This window comes from Westerdykella ornata, assembly GCF_010094085.1.
Source record: "Westerdykella ornata strain CBS 379.55 unplaced genomic scaffold EI97scaffold_13, whole genome shotgun sequence".
Lineage (NCBI taxonomy): Eukaryota > Fungi > Ascomycota > Dothideomycetes > Pleosporales > Sporormiaceae > Westerdykella > Westerdykella ornata.
This window is the reverse complement of record NW_022986863.1, coordinates 283,562-305,075: the sequence shown is the minus strand read 5'-3', so window position 1 is coordinate 305,075 and position 21,514 is coordinate 283,562. Positions and strand designations below refer to the sequence as shown.

The 21,514-nt window shown below is 55.5% G+C and overlaps 9 protein-coding genes across 9 annotated transcripts; 6 read left to right on the top strand and 3 right to left on the bottom strand.

The window, feature by feature from the left end:
• Positions 1 to 185: 185 nt before the first annotated feature.
• EI97DRAFT_66523 (uncharacterized protein) lies at positions 186 to 3,127 on the top strand. The gene is made up of 2 exons (XM_033802995.1): positions 186 to 1,076; positions 1,125 to 3,127. Exons 1-2 carry the CDS (start codon positions 640 to 642, stop codon positions 2,854 to 2,856), a joined length of 2,169 nt encoding a protein of 722 aa, XP_033653179.1. The 5' UTR covers positions 186 to 639; the 3' UTR covers positions 2,857 to 3,127.
• A 100-nt stretch (positions 3,128 to 3,227) lies between these two features.
• EI97DRAFT_434051 (uncharacterized protein) lies at positions 3,228 to 3,947 on the top strand. Its single transcript, XM_033798524.1, has one exon. It carries the CDS (start codon positions 3,255 to 3,257, stop codon positions 3,741 to 3,743), a length of 489 nt encoding a protein of 162 aa, XP_033653178.1. The 5' UTR covers positions 3,228 to 3,254; the 3' UTR covers positions 3,744 to 3,947.
• Positions 3,948 to 4,207: 260 nt separating this feature from the next.
• Positions 4,208 to 6,554, bottom strand: EI97DRAFT_467798 (phospholipase D/nuclease; the record flags this gene model as incomplete). The annotated part of the gene is made up of 3 exons (XM_033801621.1): positions 5,917 to 6,554; positions 5,768 to 5,861; positions 4,208 to 5,719 (listed from the first exon to the last, which is right to left on the bottom strand). Exons 1-3 carry the CDS (start codon positions 6,312 to 6,314, stop codon positions 4,208 to 4,210), a joined length of 2,004 nt encoding a protein of 667 aa, XP_033653177.1. The 5' UTR covers positions 6,315 to 6,554.
• A 299-nt stretch (positions 6,555 to 6,853) lies between these two features.
• On the bottom strand, positions 6,854 to 8,318 carry EI97DRAFT_378880 (uncharacterized protein; the record flags this gene model as incomplete). The annotated part of the gene is made up of 2 exons (XM_033795687.1): positions 6,854 to 8,113; positions 8,169 to 8,318. 2 exons carry the CDS (start codon positions 8,316 to 8,318, stop codon positions 6,854 to 6,856), a joined length of 1,410 nt encoding a protein of 469 aa, XP_033653176.1.
• A 1,783-nt stretch (positions 8,319 to 10,101) lies between these two features.
• Positions 10,102 to 11,828, top strand: EI97DRAFT_434046 (xanthine/uracil permease protein-like protein; the record flags this gene model as incomplete). The annotated part of the gene is made up of 3 exons (XM_033798523.1): positions 10,102 to 11,087; positions 11,138 to 11,398; positions 11,453 to 11,828. Coding segments are annotated over exons 1-3 (1,343 nt in total), but the record flags the coding sequence as incomplete, so codon positions are not given.
• Positions 11,829 to 12,259: 431 nt separating this feature from the next.
• EI97DRAFT_66598 (acetyl-CoA synthetase-like protein) lies at positions 12,260 to 15,065 on the bottom strand. The gene is made up of 4 exons (XM_033802998.1): positions 14,457 to 15,065; positions 14,009 to 14,404; positions 12,817 to 13,949; positions 12,260 to 12,760 (listed from the first exon to the last, which is right to left on the bottom strand). The coding sequence occupies exons 1-4, from the start codon at positions 14,926 to 14,928 to the stop codon at positions 12,674 to 12,676; spliced, it is 2,088 nt and encodes a 695-aa protein (XP_033653174.1). The 5' UTR covers positions 14,929 to 15,065; the 3' UTR covers positions 12,260 to 12,673.
• Positions 15,066 to 15,262: 197 nt separating this feature from the next.
• EI97DRAFT_419981 (uncharacterized protein) lies at positions 15,263 to 16,997 on the top strand. Its single transcript, XM_033797014.1, has 3 exons — positions 15,263 to 15,562; positions 15,619 to 15,783; positions 15,861 to 16,997. Exons 1-3 carry the CDS (start codon positions 15,511 to 15,513, stop codon positions 16,526 to 16,528), a joined length of 885 nt encoding a protein of 294 aa, XP_033653173.1. The 5' UTR covers positions 15,263 to 15,510; the 3' UTR covers positions 16,529 to 16,997.
• Positions 16,998 to 17,195: 198 nt separating this feature from the next.
• Positions 17,196 to 18,014, top strand: EI97DRAFT_66552 (uncharacterized protein). Its single transcript, XM_033802996.1, has one exon. The coding sequence runs from the start codon at positions 17,325 to 17,327 to the stop codon at positions 17,856 to 17,858; it is 534 nt and encodes a 177-aa protein (XP_033653172.1). The 5' UTR covers positions 17,196 to 17,324; the 3' UTR covers positions 17,859 to 18,014.
• A 157-nt stretch (positions 18,015 to 18,171) lies between these two features.
• On the top strand, positions 18,172 to 21,174 carry EI97DRAFT_459100 (uncharacterized protein; the record flags this gene model as incomplete). Its single annotated transcript, XM_033800970.1, has 2 exons — positions 18,172 to 20,007; positions 20,059 to 21,174. 2 exons carry the CDS (start codon positions 18,172 to 18,174, stop codon positions 21,172 to 21,174), a joined length of 2,952 nt encoding a protein of 983 aa, XP_033653171.1.
• Positions 21,175 to 21,514: the final 340 nt, after the last annotated feature.

Genomic DNA, 21,514 nt, shown 5'->3' with positions numbered 1-21,514 from the left:
CGGGACTGATTCGCTGTTCGCTGTGAATTGGTTCAATGAGGTATAGCGCGTTTCTCGAACAAAGGACAGCGGTGGAGACTATGCGAAATCATAAACATATACATCCCTTTCGCATCTCAGCTCCACTCTGCAGACTAATCATCACAACTACTCAACCCATCTCAATACCGATACTTTACCTCGCGCTCTCCTTCACTCGGATGTGCACCGACCCAAAAGTCCAGTTAAGCGCCCACTGCTCACCGCAGCGGCTGTGCCCCATGGATGCAGGCTTCAAACTCGGACAGCCTCACCAGGCGCCGGTCACTGGAGCCGAAAGGCTGGAGATCGAATTGATTGAAGGAGATCCTCGTTTCACACAGCCCCGTGGTCCTTCGTTTTTCGCATGTCTGGTCTCACACAGGACGGCTGTGTCGATGTCTAAATCCTTCTCGAGACATGTTTGCTCGCGTTTTCGCAGTTTGCCACGGGCGCACGCGTGTTTCATCCACATGATCGCTACTATTAAGCAGTGCATGTCGCTTTAAAAGAGTCCCGCCTTGAGGTGTACTGGATACAACATAGCGGTTTCCCAGTCTGTTGTGTTTTGCTCGCACTCTATCCTCAACTCCGAGTTTGGTTCTCAGTGTCGTATCGTTAATGGACCCTTTCACTATCGCTCTCGGTGCCACACAGTTCGTCGGCTTGGCAGGCCAACTGGTTGAATCAGTTGTATCGTTACGTCGAAAACTTGTGAATATCAAGAATGCGCCCAAATTGATTCGACGCATCCATGAAGAGCTCCGGATACTTCAGCATGTTGGAGCTCGAGTGGCTCAAATCGAGAACGTTATCCCCGACGATGAGAAGCCCACTTTCGTGCGAATCTGTGACGATCTGGGAGAACATATTTATGAACTCTACAAGACTCTCACGAAAGTCGAGTTACAAGAAGGTGACCGGGGTGCAAAGCGGTTTTGGCATTCCTTCCTTGCTGATGGCAAGCGGCCTCAGCTTGAGGAGGAACTTTGCGTTCTTCAAAGGACGAACACCGCTCTTGCAGCCTTCTTAGACAGCGTCATTATTCGGATAGCAAGGTATGATTGGCCTACGATTTCATTATGTATGCTAACGAAGCGATTTAGTGCAACCCATGATCATCTCACGGCCCATACTGCAGTAGTGACACCCGCCATAGAACGTATCGAGACACACTTGTCGGCCATTTCGGAGACTTCGGAGAACATTTTTACGCAGACAGTCGAGATTCGAAAAGACCTCCAGGAAAGATCGGCTACGATCATTAGTCACATAGATCATGCCGTACAATCTATAGGCGCCGACATTCCAAAGTTGATCAAAGGAAGTCTCCAGCAATGCTTAGAGGAATATCGGGGCCAATTCACAGCCGTAGCGGGCAAAGACACTTTCCTTGTTGGAGGATGCGATACACAGAAAAAGAACACGAGAATGGTACGCTCACTCGGGCGGAAACACACGGTAATGAAAAGGTTCCCCCTTCCCATCGGGTTTATACAGACAAAAGTTGCACGCTCAGGGGTTGGTGAAGATGCAGGTTTACTCTATATTGAGATCAGTCTCATTCCGTTCAAATGGCTCTCCTCTCAAGGAAGAGTGATGCGGATGGATAAGACGATGACTGATTTATACGCCACCTCGTGGGACCTTTGCCTCCGATCATACAACATCGTCCGCGATGATGCCATGATCCTCAGAGCATGCCGTGCTCGGGATCTACCAGCTATTCAGAAGCTGTTTCAATACGGCCAAGCATCCCCTTTCGATGTTGATTGCGATGGTCGAGCGTTGCTGTCCTATGTCTGGAACAGCCGTCTCGTGCACGAAGACTTTGGTGCTGAGGAAGCCTGCCAAGTCCAACAAACTATACAGTTCTTGATAACCCAAGGCGCGGATCCTACTACGTACGTTCAAGAATTCTTGGAGTCATATCGATCGTGGACCGGTTTTCTGTGGGCATACGGTTGCTATTTCCTCGATGGCGACCCGGATTCAGGCACAGCGGCTACTTTGAAGTCATTGGACGATACTCTTCGTATGTGTTTGGAGAACAGCCGAACGGATCCGTTTGAGGATGGCGAAGGTCTTCTTAGCCTCTGGAAGGCCTCTTTGGGCGGATATAGCCTGCCTGCTCTGGACTCTTCCTACCTGTTCCGGGAAGACCTAGCCGGCTTGGACGAGCTCGTGTTCGAGAACCCTGATCAGGTGTTCTACGATATCGTTGGAGGGCTGAGGGTAATGAACTCCAACAAGGTCTACCAGGAGTATCTTGACCAGAATTACGATACTTTGGTCTATCTTTGCAGAGGCGGTCCTCAAAGCATCAAGAGCAAGGTATTCTCCAGGGACATGGACAGAAATGGACCTTTGCTGGATAGCCGTTGGACCTGCTTTTGTCCAGTGGGCTCAAGCCATCTACTGTTCCAAGCCCTCCATGAACGCCGTCTCGCTCCGTATTTCAAGCAGGCGAAAGCGAGGATAATTAGAAAGCACGTGCACCGCGTTCTTGTCCAACTTTTATCCAGCGGCGAGGATCCAAGAGCGCGTTGCGACTGTAAGACTTCGTGGCAATCTCCGTCAGGATTTCGAAGTGCGACAGACCTCGCAGGTGAGGAAGGCCTCCTTGACGTCTGGGAACGAGCTCTCCAAGAATGCGGTCATGATGCGACTGAAATTGTTGATGAATGGCGCTACGAACCATTGCCGGACTTGCTACAAATAGCTCAGGATGATACGTCCGACATGGCTCATGTCCAGTCGCAGATGGCTCCTACGCCAGCTGCCCGAATGAAACTTGTGGGCACTGCCCTTTACCACACCTTCTCTTCGATCGTTTGAGGTATTCCTGGCTCCCAGTTCCTGCGTTCACTTTGCCATACTTCGACGACCGCGCTCTCTTCATCAAATTTCCCGGAGAGCAACAGTTCCGAACATAGATTTACGGACGTTTTCGTGATCTTGAGTGAGAACCGTGGTTCTCAACTTGATGCACGAAACATCGGCAATAGCGAACCAACTGAATCTAGTAAAGGTTGCGTCACTTGGAACCAGTGCCTGCCGCCTGCCGCCGCCGTCAGGAGGGGGACCCCACTATTTACCATCTATTCCCATGATCACCCCACCTACCTATTTACTCTCCTCCAGCGACTCTTCCATCCATCTCATAACTCCCTCGAAACGATCACCACGTACATCTCAACTCTCACCCTCCAATATATTCCTCGCAAACCGCCAAAATGCCCAGCGCAAAGTTCGAAGAGCTCTTTAGTAAGGTCAAGCAGCTCGACGGCGATCCCTCCAACGAGCAGCTACTTAACGTGCGTGCCCCTCCCAATCCCTCTCCCCTCCCTTCCTCCCTCCCCCTTTCTCTCTCCCTCTCACCGTCCCCTGCCTCCCCGGAACAGACGCATATGCGCGTATCGTCTCTCACTCAAACTAACCCACCCGCCAGCTTTATGCCTGGGGCAAAGTCGCAAAGGGCGTCTCCATCGAGGGCAAATCCAGACCCGGTATCTTTGACCCGACCGTACGTCCACTTGTGCTCCATCCCATCTTCGCTCCAATGTCCTAACATGTTCAATCTTCTCCAGGGCCGTTATAAGTACGATGCGTGGAAGAAGGCCGAGGACGAGGGTCTGTCCGCCGAGGAGGCCGAGCAGAAGTACATTGCGCTGGCGGAGGAGTTGATTGCCAGGATCGGCCTCAAGGCGCCCGGGCAGGCCTGAGAATAAAGGTGGACAAGTACGCGATGGAACGATGATGGGAAGCCCGTTATTGGGGCGCAGGAGAAGGAGATTCCGGTTGCTGAGTGAGAAGACCAATGTCGCCACGCTGGGTCTCCCATAGATTTGTGCTTTTGACCGCCGCGTCTACTGTAGAGGAATGTATACTTCTTGCATGCAACTCCAGATACATCCGTCTGCTCCAGCAGAAGCTGGAGGATGACTGATCCACTATTCTAGTCACCCAAACTTAGGGTCATCCTGTCCGATACACATGCTCGCAAAACAAATCCCCATTTGCTCTCCTCATTGTAACATATCCACATATCCCCCCGCCCCATAGCACCCATCTCGCGCCTTGATTACATGCCCTGACTAACTCGCTGGTGTGAATGCCAGCATTGCCGTTCCATCCCTGCTCCGCTCTACTGACTGTGCCTTTTCGTCACACACTCTCAGATCTTGTCCTAATAACCCGACCAAGTCCTCCCCATCCAGTCCGGCTCCTCGTACGCCATGGTCGCACACCACGGCACTTCGTCTTCGCGATATCTCTCAAGCGGAAGATCGTACGGCATGCGGAATCCCACGAATGTCTTCGGCTTCTTCCTCTTGTGCTGTGTGCCTTTCCCTTTCTCGTCGCCTTCCCCTTCTTCGTCGTCCGTACCATCATACCTGCCTTCACACCCAGCCAGATCCGAATCATCAGGCACATCCTTTCCAAACACCGGCACCATTTCCACGTCCCCCACCTCATCCCCACGTCCCCCAGCACTTCCACCATCATCAGCGAATAGGTCCGGCCAAACCACAACACCACACTCCCAGCTCTGGATCCATACCTTGCCATTTGTAGCACTCTGCACATCGCCCCAAGCCTGCTTGCTCAAGTTTGCGCTTGTGACGAGCGCCCAGTCAATCTTAGGAGGGGAAAAGGGGGTCCTGAGTACATCCGAGGATGAAGAAGAGGCGATGGGGAGGTGTTGCGTAACGTTGTCTTGAAACCGGATGTATGTTTTGATATGCGGCGCCGCTTGGTTGCGGTGTGCTTCCTTCTTCGTTTCTTGCTCCGGAGCTTTACCCTTGCCACCGCGCTTTTCTCTATCTGTGATTCCGCATGCACTTGGATTCCAATGGCAAAGGAGTGGGTGCAAATACTCCAGCTGTCCTTGCTGCGCCGTAGATTGTATTCTCATATGGATGGAATCGCCCGAGGCGTAGCCGTCCAGCGAGAGACGTATTTCTTGGGCAGTGGGAAATATGACTGATAACGTCGGATTTAGCTTGGCCGACGTTCTGGACGAGGACGAGGCAGATGTAGGAGCGAAGAAAGACGGGCGGGAAGCGGCGGCTTTAGGTGCTTTGTGAGTGGCCAGAACGGATTTGAAATTGGTGAGCCATGTTGGATTTGCGCCTAGAGTTGCGATAGACGAGATCTGCACGACGATATTCGGCGTCGCGGTCTTCCTTTCTGCCTCACTACTGCCACCTTTGGGACCAGGGGGATTGGACTTGACGGGGATAGTGGACAGTATCTCTCGTAAACCAAGCCAGCCCCAAGATGTCTGCGTCGCTGGGGTTGCACGCTCTGGATCCTGCCGCGATGGCGTAGAGCCGATAAACGCAGCACGAACAGAGCTGAAATCGTACCGCCTGAGTTGGGTGGTTAGGTCTCGTAGACGGTTTCCATAAGCTGACAGATAGCGAAGGAGATCAGTCTTGAAGCGCTCTCCGGTGCCGATGGGATGAGAAATCTCCTCGCTATCACCAGAATTGGTCTCCAGGGGGAGCAGCGGTGATAGCCAGGCGGCCTGTGTCATGTTGGCCCAGTCTCGGTTGATCATGTTGGCCGTATGAATGATAATCTGGGCTTGGTCGTCATGGCGGATGAGAATGAGCATCTTGGAGTGATGGGTGCCAAAGCGGTCTGGCATGTATGCAGTGATGAGTCCCACATTAGGATAGCGTTCAGCGGCTTCCTGGGCGACGTGAGGATCGAGGTTATGCGGGCTTGAGACTTCTCATACCACAAGAGCGTGCCGTCGCTCATTATCATTCTGCCAGAAACCATGCACGATTTTGACTTTGACAAGGGACCGCACATCAGGGTCGAAATGCTGCCTTTCGTCTTGTTAGCCTCGGGGTGGCCTAACGTATTGTCGGGATAGCAACCTACATAACCCAATCGACATTGAAGAGGTAATTGAAGTTCCAGCACTCCTTGATTAACGGATCTCCAAGCACATCTTCTAACCCGATCGCATCGACATTTTGCTGGGGCGACAGATCCCGAATCTTGGTGAGTCTGATTGGAGAGGGCAGGAACCGGTGATGTCCATCCGCTGCAGGTCGCTGCTCCGTCGCCGCCACATCTTGATACGTTTGTTTGCGTTTCGAAGACGGTGGGATTCCCACAGTCTCTGACCTTGCCCGCCTCGAGGGTGGCGGACTAATGGGCCGACTCAAGCTCGTTGATACCGATACTGGCGTTGAGGTGGTTGTACGAGTGCCGCTAGCAACGACGGCACCGGTACCCGCGTCCAATCTACGACGCTTGCTTGGGTTTTCTTCCATGACCGCTCATGACCTCAGGGAAGAGATGGGCGAAGTCATTCAAAGACGTTGATGAATTGAGAGTAGGGCGGTCTTGGGGAGAGAGCTCAAGGCAGCGATCCCAAACCGGAAGTCTCGGTTTGGGGTTGTTTCTGGAAGGAGCCGCCAGTCCCCCGTTGGCACTGCAGCAGGGCGCGAACTGAGGTGAACAAACTCATCGTGGCGGAGGTGAAGGTGAAGGTGAAGGTGAAGAGATGGATTTCGAAAGGGCAAGATTGGTGAACATCACATCTGGGCACGGACCAATTTTAACTGAGCTTCAGCTGTATCTATTGATTGTAATATGGATAACTGCCACCAAAGCCTTCATGCTTGTGAACAGTTCTACGCGCCTTGGCCAAGGCGTTTGATTCTTCATCATCTTGGATGCAAGTCATGCGTCTAGTTTGTACTCATAAAAGAAAGCAAGAGACTATATTCCACCATGGTATAAAAGCCAGTCCGTGAACGCCAGCGAAAAGAGCGGATTTTGGAAGAGGCGAGAAAACAAGACGGACCATTTATGCAGCGCTCGCGCTGGAAGGGGGCTGCTGAACCTTGGTAATCTGGTTTCCAGCCCGGATGATAGGGTTGCCGGCGTCGTCCTTGACATGCTGCACATCCTTGTTCTCCCGCTGGGCGCGCTTCCAAATCTCCACTTCGCAACCGCCACGGATAACACCAACCCTCATCGTCGACAGAAGGTTGTGAGCAGCGTTGGAGTGGAGATAGACGCCGCCGTTGAACATGGCGGTGGCATCCTTGCCAAGGCCACTCTTGATCAGAGCCTTGCCACCTGGGTGCTCATTGATGAAGTCGGTAACGTCGTGAATGACACCAGCCACAGCGACCAGACCACGACCATTCTTGACCTGCTCGACATAGTCATCCCACTCAACGACGGGGAGCTGGTCGAGGGGAGTGCCCCAGTCGAGCTTGGCGCGCTTCTGATCGAGCTTCTTCTGGAGCTGCTGAACACGGCCCTTCTCGATCTCGTTGGAACGGAACTGCTTGAGATCGTAGGCGAGGCCGAGCTTGCTCCAGAGCCAGATGCACCACTTGGTGGGATCGTACTGGTGCCACTCAATGGCGTTGCGGTAGTCGGACGGGAACTCGTGGTGGAAGTTGTGGTAGCCCTCTCCCAGGGTGACGAGAGCCGTGATGACGTGATCCCTGGGGCTGTTGCGGTCGTCAAAGGGCTGCTCTCCGAGCCAGTGGGCAAGCGAGTTGACGCAGAAGGTTGCCTGCTGGACGAAGAAGATGCGAAGGATGCCGGCATAGATGGCGCCACCCCACCAGTCACCCCAGAACAGACCGGCCACGAGCGTGGGGAAGACGATGCCCATGAAGATGACGACCTTGAGGTAGTTCTTGTGCTGCCACACGACAACGGGATCCTCGTTCAGATCGGTAATGTCGGTCCGGCCGATACGCTTGGGGTTCTGCTTCATGACCATCCATCCAATGTGGCTGTAGAGCAGGCCCTTGCGGACGCTGTAGGGATCTTTGGTGGTATCGGTGTAGCGGTGGTGAGCGCGGTGGTCGCGGCTCCACCAGCGGATGGAGCCCTCAACAGCACCGCCTCCTACAGCGGCGAGGAAAATGCTCAAGGGAAGGCGGGCGGAGTAGGACTTGTGTGCCCAGAGACGGTGATAGCCCGCAGTGATGCCGAGACCGGTCCAGAAGTAGTAGACAACGGCCCAGACGGCGGTCTTCCATTGCAGAGGCGTGTAGCAGGCCATGACGAGACCGGCCAGGGGAAGAAGAATGATCAGGGTCACCTGATTGACATGTCAGAAGAGGAGCGACTGGGGGATGGAGGCGGGTGAGACTTACGTTGAGCCAGTTGACGTGCAGGTACCAGTTGGACTTGGTGATGGGCATATCGGTGATGTGTGGCTTCTTCGGATCGTACTTGGGGTTGCGGTTCGGCTCCGAAGTGCTAGCCATGGCCGACGGCTGCTCCTGGGATTCGACTGAAGCCATGGCGGCGGCAGTCGAAGAGAAGAAAAGTCGAGGTGTCGTGCTCGACTGGCGGTGTAGGAGGAAAGAAGAGCGAGGCGTCGAACGGTCGACGGGAGGTTGGCAGTTGAGGGAAACTGCACCGCTCGCTGGTTGAGAGTAGAAGGCAGACTCGATGAGACGCCTGAGAGAGAATGGAGAAGAGGGGGAAAGGCGTGCGGGAGAAAAAGGTCAGGAATGCAGGGCAATAAGAAGGGTTTTGGGCGAAGCTGGGAAAGAATGCGGGACCATCCGAGCTCGTAAGGCTAGCCGAGATGGGGCTTAGGGCAGCCGCATTCCAGACCACTACCCTACAAATACTGTCTATCCCTCCCTATTTCCTGGTGCTTTTCGACGAGGTGGTGGCGAGATGGGGTGAAATTGCTAACGGCAAACGGTATTGTTCGCGGGCGGGTCGATCGCATCCAGAAAACAGCAAAGCAGCGAAAACAATTGCAGTGCCATCTCTCGGGCCATCGGAGAGAGAACAGAGACAAGCAACCTCACCGTCCCGTCAGACGGTTACAGGAGCTTTGTAGCCAATCAGCAGAGGAGAAAATGATGGACCCTGACGTAATTAAATACTCACTGCAGGTACAGCTACGCCAGCAGCCGCAGTTCTCTGACATTTCGCAAGCTCTCCTCTTTTGGGCATGGCGTCTTTTTTGAGCGCTTCCCCGCCCGCCACACCTGGGCAGTTTGCCACACATCACGTGCATTCACAGCACCACAAACTACCTAGGTAACCCGTCCACTGGGCCGTGTACTCCGTATCTCTCCTCAGCAGCCTCGCCTCGTCAGAAAATCTCATCGTCTACTGTGGTATATCCTCTCGTCCGAGTTCCACTCCCCCCAGTGAGTCTCGGTCGGTTGTCTTCTGAGGAAACAGACTGGACCGTGTAGCGATATGCGAAATACGAAGGCTCATCAGTTTTGAGTCGGTAACCATCTGTGGCCGGCACGGTGGCACACTGGCGCTCAGTTGACGTAAGCCAATCCATCCGATGATGGAAGATTGCAGTACACAGTACGAGACGAAGTTGTATTCTTGCACTGTGGACGAAATTATCGAAGAATTCTTGCCATCTCAGCCCCTGAGTGTCCGTCTGAGGGCCTCGGATCTGTTGTCGGAATCGACCTGCTTATCTCTCTTATCTCGTCAACAAGTTTGTAACGCATGCGGCACCGCCCTCCCTATCTCTCTTACCCAGGTAGCATTTCTCGTCGCGTGCACCATACAGACTTCACCATCCTTCGGCAGAGTCCAGCAGCTTCAGCAGCTCAAGAGTCATGGCGCCCCGCTGTCCCTCAGAATGCCTGCTGGGTATCAGACGCTAGACCCAGCAGTTATCTTCTCTATCTCTATGCTTGTACGAAGGCTGCTGGTAATGAGATCCGCCGTTGCCATGTATAAATCTTCTAGTTCGACGATATAAAATCCCCAACTACCTACTTATTCATCAACACACTTCCTCTCATTTTGGGAATTAGCGATCTGCAGTCTGCAACCGGTTCAGGGCAGCACCTATAGCTAATAATAATCCCCCGCATTCCCATCACCCCGAACCACTCCCATCACGGCGACCCTCTGTAACACACACGGGCAACAACATGTTGGAAGGTCCTGATAGAATTGGACCAGATCGTGGCCCGAAGCGCAGTTTCGGAGACAAGGCGCGGCGCGTCGTCAGGACGTTAACCACAAAGTGAGCATTCTCGCAAATCTCAGAAGTCTTGATTGACATGGAAGCTTACTGCCGAGAGGGAGGGCCTCATTGGCACATACGACTATGCGTTCCTCTTCAGGCCCAATCTTCCCTTCATGAAGAAGGACCGACGGGCTCCCCCGTTCTTTGGCCTCCATGACCGCATGCCCGTTTTCCTTGCTCTCCTTCTCGGCTTCCAACATGCCCTCGCAATGTTGGCCGGCGTCATCACTCCGCCCATCATCCTAGGAAGCGCGGCACACCTGGACCCGAATACCTCACAGTACCTCGTATCGACTTCGTTGATTGTTTGCGGTTTCCTTTCTGCCATCCAGATTGCCCGTTTCCACATATGGCGGACTCCCTACTACATTGGCACCGGCCTCATCTCCGTCGTGGGCACCTCGTTTGCGACCATTCCCGTTGCCACGGGAGCTCTCGCCCAAATGTACGAAACTGGATTCTGTCCCTCGGATGCCAAAGGCAATCCACTGCCCTGTCCCGATGGTTACGGCGCAATACTCGGTACGGCCGCCGTGTGTTCCCTCTTCGAAATCGCCATGGCCTTCACTTCGCCCAGGATCCTCAAGAAGATTTTCCCTCCTCTCGTCACCGGCCCCACAGTCATGCTCATCGGCGTGAAGCTCATTGCGTCCGGCTTCCAGAACTGGGCAGGCGGAAGCGGTGACTGCAAGTCCATGCCCAAGGAAGGCCTGTTCCGACTCTGTCCCAACGTCAACGCCCCTCATGCTCTGCCATGGGGAAGTGCCGAGTTCATCGGTCTGGGATTCTCCGTCTTCCTTACCATTATCCTTTGCGAGCGGTTCGGATCTCCCATTATGAAGTCCACGGCGGTTGTCATCGGTCTCCTCGTTGGCTGCATCATTGCTGCTGCGACCGGTTACTTCGACCATACCACCATTGATGCCGCGCCCGCCGCTTCCTTCATCTGGGTGAAGACGTTCAAGCTCAGCGTGTATGGTCCAATAGTTTTGCCTCTCATTGCCGTGTACATTGTCCTGGCCATGGAGGCCATTGGCGACATCACGTACGTTTTTTGTCTTTTCGTAAGATGAGCACGACCTAACCTTCATGCAGCGCTACCTGCGACGTCTCGCGCCTCGACGTCGAAGGCGAGCTCTTCGACTCCCGCATCCAAGGCGGCGTTCTCGCCGACGGCATCAACGGCTGTCTCGCCGCCCTCGCCACCATCACGCCCATGTCGACGTTTGCCCAAAACAACGGCGTCATCGCCCTGACGCGATGCGCGAATCGAAAAGCCGGTTTCGCCGCTTGCTTCTGGCTCATCGTCATGGGCATCTTTTCCAAGTTCGCGGCCGCCCTGGTGGCCATCCCGAGGTTCGTGTCCGACGCGCAATCCGTTGGAGTTAGTTGCTAACTGAGCATCGACAGTGCGGTATTGGGCGGCATGACGACGTTCCTCTTCGGCGCCGTGGCCGTATCCGGCATCCGGATCATCTCGACGATGCCGTTTACGCGTCGTAATCGCTTCATCCTGACCGCCGGTCTTGCGCTGGGTTTCGGCGCGACCATGGTGCCTAAGTACGTCTTTCTCCTGTCTCGTCTCCTCTCTCCCTTCGTGGTATCTGAATAGAAAAACGCAATGCTAATCTTGTCTACGCGAATAGCTGGTTCTCCTTCGTCTTCACCTATGATGGCGACAACCGCTCGCTCTTGGGGTTTTACAACGCCATTGAGCTCGTCATGGAGACGGGGTTCGCGGTCGCGGCGTTTGTGACGCTGATTCTGAATCTGCTGCTTCCCGAGGAAGTGGAGGAGGAGGATGCGCCGGAGTTGTCGGCGGAGAGTGGGGATGAGGAGAGGGTAGAGGAGGGGTTGGAGAAGGGGGAGGGGGCGAAAAGGGGTGCTCGGGAGGGGGTGGAAGTATGTTGAAAGCCATGTAACTGTATTTGTTTGCTGGTTAGAGTTAGGGGATCGAGGATATATGGCTGGATGGGTTGGTATTGCAGCCGGTGGGACTGTCTGCGTGTATGAAAGAAGTCTTCAATCGAAAGAAGCCGCCTCCATCTCAAGTTCATCCTCTTTTGCGTAGATAAGATCAAGCAAAGTCGGGTCTTCCCCGTACACTCCAGAAACTACCCCTAATCGGAACATCCCAACAACGCCATCCACGGCATGACCGAGACTCGCAGATGATTCAAGCACAAATGTAAGCGATCTTGTTATATAAGAGCCAAAAAAGGCCTATACAGCTCCAGCACTTAGGAAAGAGGATGCAACGGGGAACAGCTCCAGCACCTAGGATCCAGTTGCATAGATAGAATACAATTAATTACCTCCACGAGATTCGTCAAAACTACCTCACTCCACCTCCCCCGATACCTTCACATCCGCACGCATCCTCTCTCTCTCGGTTCCCCGTGCCATCCAGCACCCCCCTCAAAACGTAGATAGCAGTGTCATACAAGCAGCTGAGCCGAGCAAAAGCGTGGCCGGGCATGCCAGGAAAAAAACGAAAATCCGTAAAACCCCATCCACCATCATCTCCGTCGCTGCCTTCAGAATCAAGTTCGCCGAGAGGGGGTACTACCAAATAAGCGTCATGTGATTCCAAATCGAGTGAAGTTCGTTGATACTGCAAGCAGCGTCGACCTATTTGCCATACGCCTTGTCAACCTCCTTCTGATACCGCTCGAGGATGGCGCGGCGGTTGAGTTTCTGCGCTGCCGTCGTGAAGCCCTGACATCCCAGGTTAGCATCCAAGCTCGCGATAAGCGACAGCATCGGCAACTTACGTTCTGCGGCGTCCACTCCTCGTCGGCCAACACAACGCCCTGCACAATCTCGAACGGAGCCAGACCCGCTTTCTGGCCCGCAGCCTGCAGCTGCCTCGACACGGCATTCACAATTTTCCGGTCGTGGACCAACTCCTCCAGATGTTCGCCCTCGACGCCCTGCTCGGCCGCAACCTTCTTCAGGACAGGCTCGGCAGGCACTATGATGGCGACGGGCTTGGCCTGGTCGTCGGCAGCGTAGACGCATATGTTGGCAACGATGGGAACGGAGCGGTAGACGGATTCCAGCTTCTCGAGCGCAATGTACTCGCCGGTGAGCGTCTTGACGAGGTTCTTCTTGCGGTCGATGATCTTGAGCTGCCCCTTGGCGTCGAACTGCCCAATGTCGCCGGTCTTGAACCATCCATCCTCCGTGTACGACTCCTTGGTCTCCTTCTCGAGCTCAAGATAGCCGTCTGTGACTGCTCCTCCACGGATCCAGATCTCGCCTTGCGGCGGGTTGTTGCTGGTGAAGTAGCCAGCGTCGGCGAAGTCGACGAGCTTCATCTCAATGCACGCAGGCATCTCGCCCAGCGCCTGGTCGGTCCAAGCGAGAGGGTCCATGAGCGCGCCCATGGCGCAAGTCTCGGTCAGGCCATAGCCACTGATCATGGGGGTAATGGCGACGGAGAGGAAGCGCTGCGTCTCCTTGGCGACGGGACCGCCGCCGTTGAGTAAGATTCTTAGCTTGCCTCCCGTCGCTTCCTTGACTTTGTTGAAGACGATGGCATCCAAGACACCACTCCCAGGCAGCCCCATGCCGAGGAGGAGCTGCTTGGCAGCGTAGGCGCCCCAGAAGACCTTCTTGGTGAGGGCGCCTCCCGACTCGACTTTTGTGATGATACCCTTCTTGACCGTCTCCCAGACCTGGGGCACACCAACGAGGATGGTTGGCCTCAGCTCACGGATATCTCCCTTGCAGTTACGCACAGACGTATCAGAGAGCGTCTTAACGGTGCCGTAGCCCATGGTTCCACCCCAGAAGAGGCATGCGGATTCGAAGACGAATTCCAGGATATGAGCGAGCGGGAGGTAGGTGAGCAGCACGTCGCCTGGACCAAGGTAGTCACCCACAATCACATCGACACCGGCAACTAGAGCATATGGTGTTAGCGACCAACTAGCGGCGGCGTTCCATTTGCGGAAAACCTACCCGCTGCGATGACATTGCGATGTTTGATGAGCACGCCCTTGGGAGTACCGGTAGAGCCAGAAGTGTACATGATGCATGCCAGGTCGTCGGCGCTGGGCGGGATAGGATCCGCAGGGTTCTCTTGGCCCAACTTGACCAAGTCGTCAAAGCTCATGATCTTGACATGGGGGTGTGCGGCCTTGAAGGCGTCCAAGTCACTCTGGACGAGATCATTACCGGTGCTGTAGAAAACGACCTCGACGTCCTTGGCCTCGTTGTAGGGGTTGACGAGGTTGGGGAACAGCGTGGGGTCGATGAACATGAACTTGGCTTTGGTCTGCAACATGGAGTGCTTGAGGCCCTCCTCTCCGAGCGTATCGTAGGCGGTGACTATTGCGCCGGACTGAGAAAGGGTGCCTAGAGGCCGAGTCAGCGAGTGGGAGTCGAGGAAGGAGAGGCATGAAGTCACCATGAGCCATGGCGAGCCACTGCGAGCTGGTTCCGGCGAAGAGATGGAGGCGATCGTGGGGCTTGAGGCCCAGCTTCTTCAAGCCAGCGCCGATGTCGTGGATGAGCTTCTCGAACTCGACAAAGGTCTGGTATTTGTACTCGGACAGCTCGAAGTAGGTCCAGTTCTTGTCCACCTCTTGCTGGACGCCATCAATCATCTTCTTGACCTTCTTGGTCTCGGTGTGGGTGCGGACGATGCGGCGGGAGCCCATTGCTTTTGCGTTGCCAAACTTGCTCGAGGCATACTTGACCAGGTCGTAGAGGGTGCTGACGCTGTCGTGAGGCTTGAGCTTTAGGGCATCCGCTGTCCTTGCGTTACGGCGCGGGATGGTTTCGCCTTCGACTTTAGGGACGCCGGCAACTTCAACGGTGACGGGGCCCTGCTTGGTGGCTCTCGCCTGGGGGTAGAGTTTCTTGAGGTCCTGAGGCATGATGGATGTTTTGGTTGGGGGGTTGGACAGAAGGGCGGAGAGTAGCAGGGAGATGGAGATGGGAAGGGCGAGGAGGACGAGGATTAGGGTATAGAGTGGTGGTGCCGCCAGCGGAGACCCGAAGAGTCGACGAGGAGAGACAGAGTCTGGGGAGAAGGGGGTTTGTGGGGGAGGACGATGTGCGCCTGGCCGACGTCTTGTTGTTCACGCTGGAGGGTTGAGAAGCTTGGACGGTTTCCAGTGGCGGACTCCAGCTTGGCAAGCAGGGGCACTATTTATTGAACACAACGATGACGCGCGACAGGACCGGTACACCTTGGCATAGGACGAAGTACTCCGTAATATACGGGGTGACGCGTGAAGTTACTGTGAGCTATGAAAGGGGTCAAGGAGCGGCCTGATTGTGGTGAGCTGCGTGTGTTCTGCGTGCACTTCTTCTGATAGCCAAAAAGCACAGCAGCAGACAGCGGCTGAACCCACATCTCTCGCGCGGCCAAGAACAGCCCCCGCCTCCGCATTTTTTCTTGGACTGTTGTTGTTGTCTGGAAATCACCACAACAATAAAAGACTAAAAACATCATCATGGACCATCTCCAAACCATCCTGGGGAAGCCCGTGACCGATCCCGAAGAAGGTACCATGCACACATTCGCCTCGGCGTACCAACGCTCACCCTCTGCGCTTCATCAGAAGCCTTTGTCGTCTTCTCGCAACACGGCCCTTCTCATCAGTCTCTGGGCTTCATCGACTCCAAGGCAGCCGCCATCGAGCTCAGCGTTGCTGGCAGAGACCTGACCATCCACCACTCGAGGGGGCTGCTCACCTCGGACCGCAAGCAAGGGACCACTGGAGCAGGTCAGCCAGCACTGCCGCATCTCCCCATCTCCCCACTCCTAGGCGTCCCTCCTCGTCGCTAACCTGGCTTGCTGCAGTCGTCTGGAAGGTGACGCCGCTTTTCGCTGACTGGATTGCCTCGTCCAACTTCCTCTCCGCCGCCGGCTACTTGTCCACTGAGACTGTCGCCTTGGAGCTGGGTGCTGGCGTCGCCGGCATTGTGGCGCTGACGTTGGCACCGTCCATCAGCAGGTACATTGCTACCGACCAGCATTATGTCCTCCGCATCCTGAAGCAGAACATCTCCGACAATCTTCCCAATAACGCAACCACATCAGCGAAGAGGGCTTCCTCCCGGACTAAACGCTCACAGCCCTTGAACCAGCCTAACCTGCCATGTATAGAAACCTTCGAGTGGGATTGGGAATGGGACGCCTCCTCCTTACCACCCCTCCTCCACCAGGGCCGCGACACTGCAAACGTTGGCGTCGACTTGGTCATTACCTGTGACACCGTCTACAACGACGCCCTCATCGAGCCTCTGAACAACACGTGCGCCAACATTTGCCGACTCCGGTCGGCAGATCCGCACCGGAGACCTACCCTTTGCCTTGTTGCCCAACAACTGCGTTCTCCTGAAGTCTTTGAGTCCTGGCTCAAGAGCTTCCACAGTTTATTCCATGTATGGCGAGTGCCCGATAAGCTCCTTACACCGCCGTTGAGAGAGAATTCGGGCTTTACCGTGCATGTCGGCATACTACGCTGACTATGGCCGGCACGCAAATTGTAAACACAGTGGTAGATCTATGCATCCGTGCTAAAGGAAAGAGGGGACTACTCTTGATCGAATACTAGCTCTGCCCATCCCAACACCCCGTATCCTTTGCAACATGTCCCGCAGTTTACTAAATGAGGCCACTGCTCGACATGCTTAACCGAATCAATTTCCGCTTATATATCCGGGTTCTGCATCTCCGCATCTTCCATTAGTAGGTGATGGTGCTCCAGATGGATATATTCTGGCATCGCCAACATCAAACCTCCACTTGGAACCGTCGATCTGCACGTGACGTGCGAGAATAGGTTGACTAAGCGCTGCCTTGTCTTGGCTTTCTTGGGCAGCCAATCACCACGAGGCGTCGGTGAGGGGAGGAGGAGGTGCCATGGCCCATCACATCACGACGCCTACGCAGGAATTGGCACGGACGGCCGACTCCGCGACGCGCCAGTAACAGAATAATGACCGCTCGGATATGGATGTCCTCGCCGGCCATTTTATGATGACAGTGATATTTTCCTCGCATCGTGTTGTCGGTCGCAGCCTGGAAGCATGAAAACCAGCCCCGCCGCGCATCGCTGGGCGGCCCACGGCTGCTGCTGACACTACTGGACAGACAACTCTCCTGTCCGACTCGAAGGCGCCCCCGCCGCTAGCCTCTGGAACCTTGAATGGAACCCATCATATCCATGCCTCCTCTTTGGAAGGCTTTTTTTCCTTCGCCCACACCGGAATCACAACCAGACACACACACACCCATGGTCAATCACACAATCCCATCATCATGATCCGCATCCCAGGCCAACCCACGCGGACCGCCCGAGTCCTGACACCCCAAACTCCAGGCGCAGCGCTGCCGAACTGTGCCCCATCACCCATTCACCCATCATCCCTCTCCAGCTGGGGTCGCTGGCTGAGGGGGACGTCCCTTTGCACAGTCGCATCGCAGACTAGCCCGCATCCGGCTAGATCGGTCCAAGCGTTTCGTTCCTTCCTTCCCCCAATGCCATCTGCCTGCCCTTCTCCCTCTCCTCGCAATTCACTCTGCTGCCACCCTCCTCCCGCCTGCTCTCTCGCGCCGCCTCCCATCCCCGCCGTATTCTTCCACCTCACGCTCTCGTCCCATCCCCATCTTCATCATCACTTCGACGCGCGCCCGCCCGACCCTTTATCGCTCGACCCGCCACTGCTCCTCCTTTGTCTGAACTCACCGTCGACGCCTCCCAACCTCTGCTCGCCCACCCCCTCTCTCTCGCCTCCACTGCGATCGCTTCGCATGGCCTCGACTCTCCGTGACGAAAGAATCACTTTCTCATGATAGGCGCTCCATCTGGCTCGTCGTCTGGTGTCCCTCCATCCCTTTCGAGCCCCCGCTCACTCGCTGTCCGTCGCCGTTCCGCCACGACAGCCTCATCTCTGCCCGCTTCTGACCCTCAGCGGCACCTTCCCCTTCTACAACGCAGATCCATCTCACATACCTAGGGCATACGACCGCATCCCGCTTGCGCAGTCGCTTTCAGGCCCCATTCCGTCGTTGCGCATCGAGCGCCATGCCATGCAAAAGGTCCTAGAGCCTGAGCTGACACCGTTACTCGATCCACATACCATCTCAGCGCGGCGCCAACCGGATTATGACAGACGTCTCTCCGGTAAAGGCGCTTGCTGATCCTCAGCCCGCTTCTGTCGTCCTCTACGGCGACCATCGTCCTCCCTTCACCCACGCCTCACCCACGCTAGATGGCACTGTCGAGGAAGAAGAATCGTCGACAATCAAGTGCATCTGTGGCTTCTTCGAGGACGATGGCAACACCGTGCTCTGCGAAAAGTGCGATACGTGGCAGCACATCGTCTGCTACTATGAGTCGGTCCAGCACGTGCCCGAGATCCACGAATGCTTCGATTGCCATCCTCGAGCCATCGACAAGAAGAGGGCTGTCGAGAAGCAACTGCAGCGTCGCGAACAACTCCACAGTATCGGCGAGCGCAAAGGCAAGCCCAAGACGACTTCCAAGAACCACAAGAGGCGAGTCAAGGAGCCGCTGGCATCTGTCCACGCCAATGGCTGGGCCGTGCATTCCAACAATGACCTGCACTACGGAACCGAGCGCAAGAGCGGAAGCCCACGGGACCAACCGCCGCCTTCCAAGAGACCCAAGACGACTCATCGTTCCTCTGCCTCCGTGAACATCATGAACGACGCTCCTGCGCTCATGCCCCCGTCGCGCAAGCGGGCTAGTTCAACTGCTGCTGCCCAGAATGGATACAGCCCGGTCAAATCCCCGACGACTCCAGATGGTCCCAACGACATCTACTCGCCCGAGTTTATGAGTCTCTACCGCCAGCAGACGCCTCCGTCACCCGACTCGAACGATTACACAGATATTGGCATCGCAAACGACCTCGCCATGTGGCTCACCGACAGGGAGGAGTTGGCCAAGGCTACTGGCGGTCTGCAACCCGCTGATGTCTTCCAACGGATCAATCAACCGATCGAGGACCTGGAGCGAATGGCGCCGCCAATCTTGAAGCAGACCGACGCGGACCTCGGAGTAACCGCGCATGGCCTACACCCACAGTGGAACTATCTTACTGTCGAGGCTCCTGTCCTGGCACAGTCTTATATCGGTGAATTGAGAGGCAGGATAGGTCGGAGGCAGGATTACATCCAGGATCCTTCTAACAGATGGGAAGTTCTGCGACATCCCGAACCTTTCGTTTTCTTCCCTCCTCATCTACCCATCTACCTCGATACGCGGCAAGAGGGCACCCTCTTGAGATATGTGCGGCGGAGCTGCAACCCCAACGTTTCTATGAAAATAGTCACCCAGGGTAATACTGATTTCCACTTCTGCCTCATCTCCGACAAGAATATCGAGGCTGGCGAAGAGCTTACCATGGGCTGGGAAGTCGAGGATGGGATCCGGCAAAAAATCTCCGACGCGCTTGACAAGGGGGAAATCAAAAATGAGGGCCTTAAGAAGATTGAGCCCTGGGTTGCCTGCATCCTCTCCAACTTTGGTGGCTGTGCATGCGACAGGTCTCGCGGCTGGGAATGTCTCCTAGAGCGGGCACGAAGGCGAGGTAATGCTCAGCAAGAAACGAACCCGCCTGCGAAGTCATCCAAGGGTCGGAAATCGAAGAAAGGACAGGCATCTCCGCTAAGTACAGGCCATGCCACGAACAGCCGTGCCGGAAGCGAAACCATCAATCGTAATGGGCCTGAAGATGACAATATGGATGCTCGGTCGACCTCTGGTTCGCACAAGTCGACGAGCCGTGACATCACGCCCTCAACCCATTTCTCGGTTGATGCGGGTGATCTCAAGCTGTCTGACCGCGAAAGGCGAAAGATACAACAATCGGAACAGTTATTCAACAGGATGGAGTACGAGGAACTACACAGAGGCAAACGGGGGAAGAGGAACAGTGCTGGGTCGAATCTGAACACACCCAGCCTTCCTTCTTCTGTAAGGCGTCGCCCTCGGGCCGCAGTTCATTTCGCTAACATTGATCAACAGAAACAACTGGGTCACTCGGAGCCATCGCCGACCGCGCGGACCCCGCGCGAACACAATCATGGTGTTGCGCGCAAGGCATCTGGTACCTCTAGGGCCAAAGGGCGGACCGAGCGAAAGCCCAAGCCCGTCTATGTTGACAGTTCCACGCAGACGGATGGGCCCGACTCCTGTCCAAATGCGATACCTGTTCCTCCCGCGAACCCAGGTCCACCCAGACGTCCAGTGCGCTTCGTTCACAGGCTCCTGCAAATGGCCAATCAAGATCGGCTGAAACGACTAGAGCAGGAGGAGTGCAAGAAGGCCGCCTTTGTCAAGGCTGAAGCTAGATCGCCGGCCCTGCGGGATGTCATGTCCAACAAACGATCGCCCTCTTCGCCGTTGGTTCCCAAGGGAGAATCGTCGGCAATGGACACCTTGCCAGACGCTGAGCCTGTCCCGGCGCCTGTCGGCGCGCCCACCGTGGCCAAGACCGAACCGGAGACTGCTTCAGTGGCGGATGTCGTTATGAAAGACGCTGAACCTGCAACTCTAGCAGAATCAGCGGCAACGCCTTCGTCATCAAAGATTGAAGAAATGCCTGATGCTCCCGAAGCCGAAAGGCCGCCAGAAGCACCCCAACCTTCGATGCTGCCACCATTGCTGCCATCTTCTTCGACGGTTTCGATCGGGTCTGCAACCACCCCCGCTGCCGCAGCACCACCCTCAAAACCTGTGGACCTTCATCTCCAGCTTCCTCCACCTGACATGACCCACCCCGCAGTCTCTCTGAATTCCGCATCAACGCCAGGCTCTGTTTCAGGGGCCCCGATTGCGCAATCTCCCATTTCGCTTCCAACTGCATCGCCCATGTCACCCGCAGTAGGCGCTGCCGCTAACCCACCACCGGTGCGGAAGAAGATGAGCCTTAGCGACTATACGAATCGCCGAGCCAAACTTGCTCAGACACAGTCATCTGGTGCTAGCGCGACGCCTACAATGATGCAATCTCATTTGGCAAGCTCTCCGACGTTGTCCACAGCCAGCTTGCCGAGCCAGACCTCCCCCCCTCCAGCAGTGAAGCCGACGGAACCTAGTACTCTGACGACCGTAACTGAGGAGGCAAAGTCAGAGAGCTGAGGGTTGTGCTACTCCCTTTTACCCGACCTTCGGTTTCCATTCGGTGTTACATGCGAGCCCGCAGTCCGGGCGCTGGCGCCGTCTGGGACGCGTTTACCTGTGTACGATATATAATGTGGCCAATGCTCTTCGCTTCTACGGCTCTTCACTTCATTTCCACTCCATGCCACACTGTTTTCTGCGTTGTGCCGACGGGTCGTGCTTGGACGGACTTCCTTTCCATTCCCTGCAGGAGCCAATTCGAATGCGCTACGACCAATGCTCTTTTCCCTTGGGTTTCTTCTAGGGTCGTTGGGTGGTGGTTCGGATTCTGATCTTCGGCGTTGCCCCTTGCAATGGC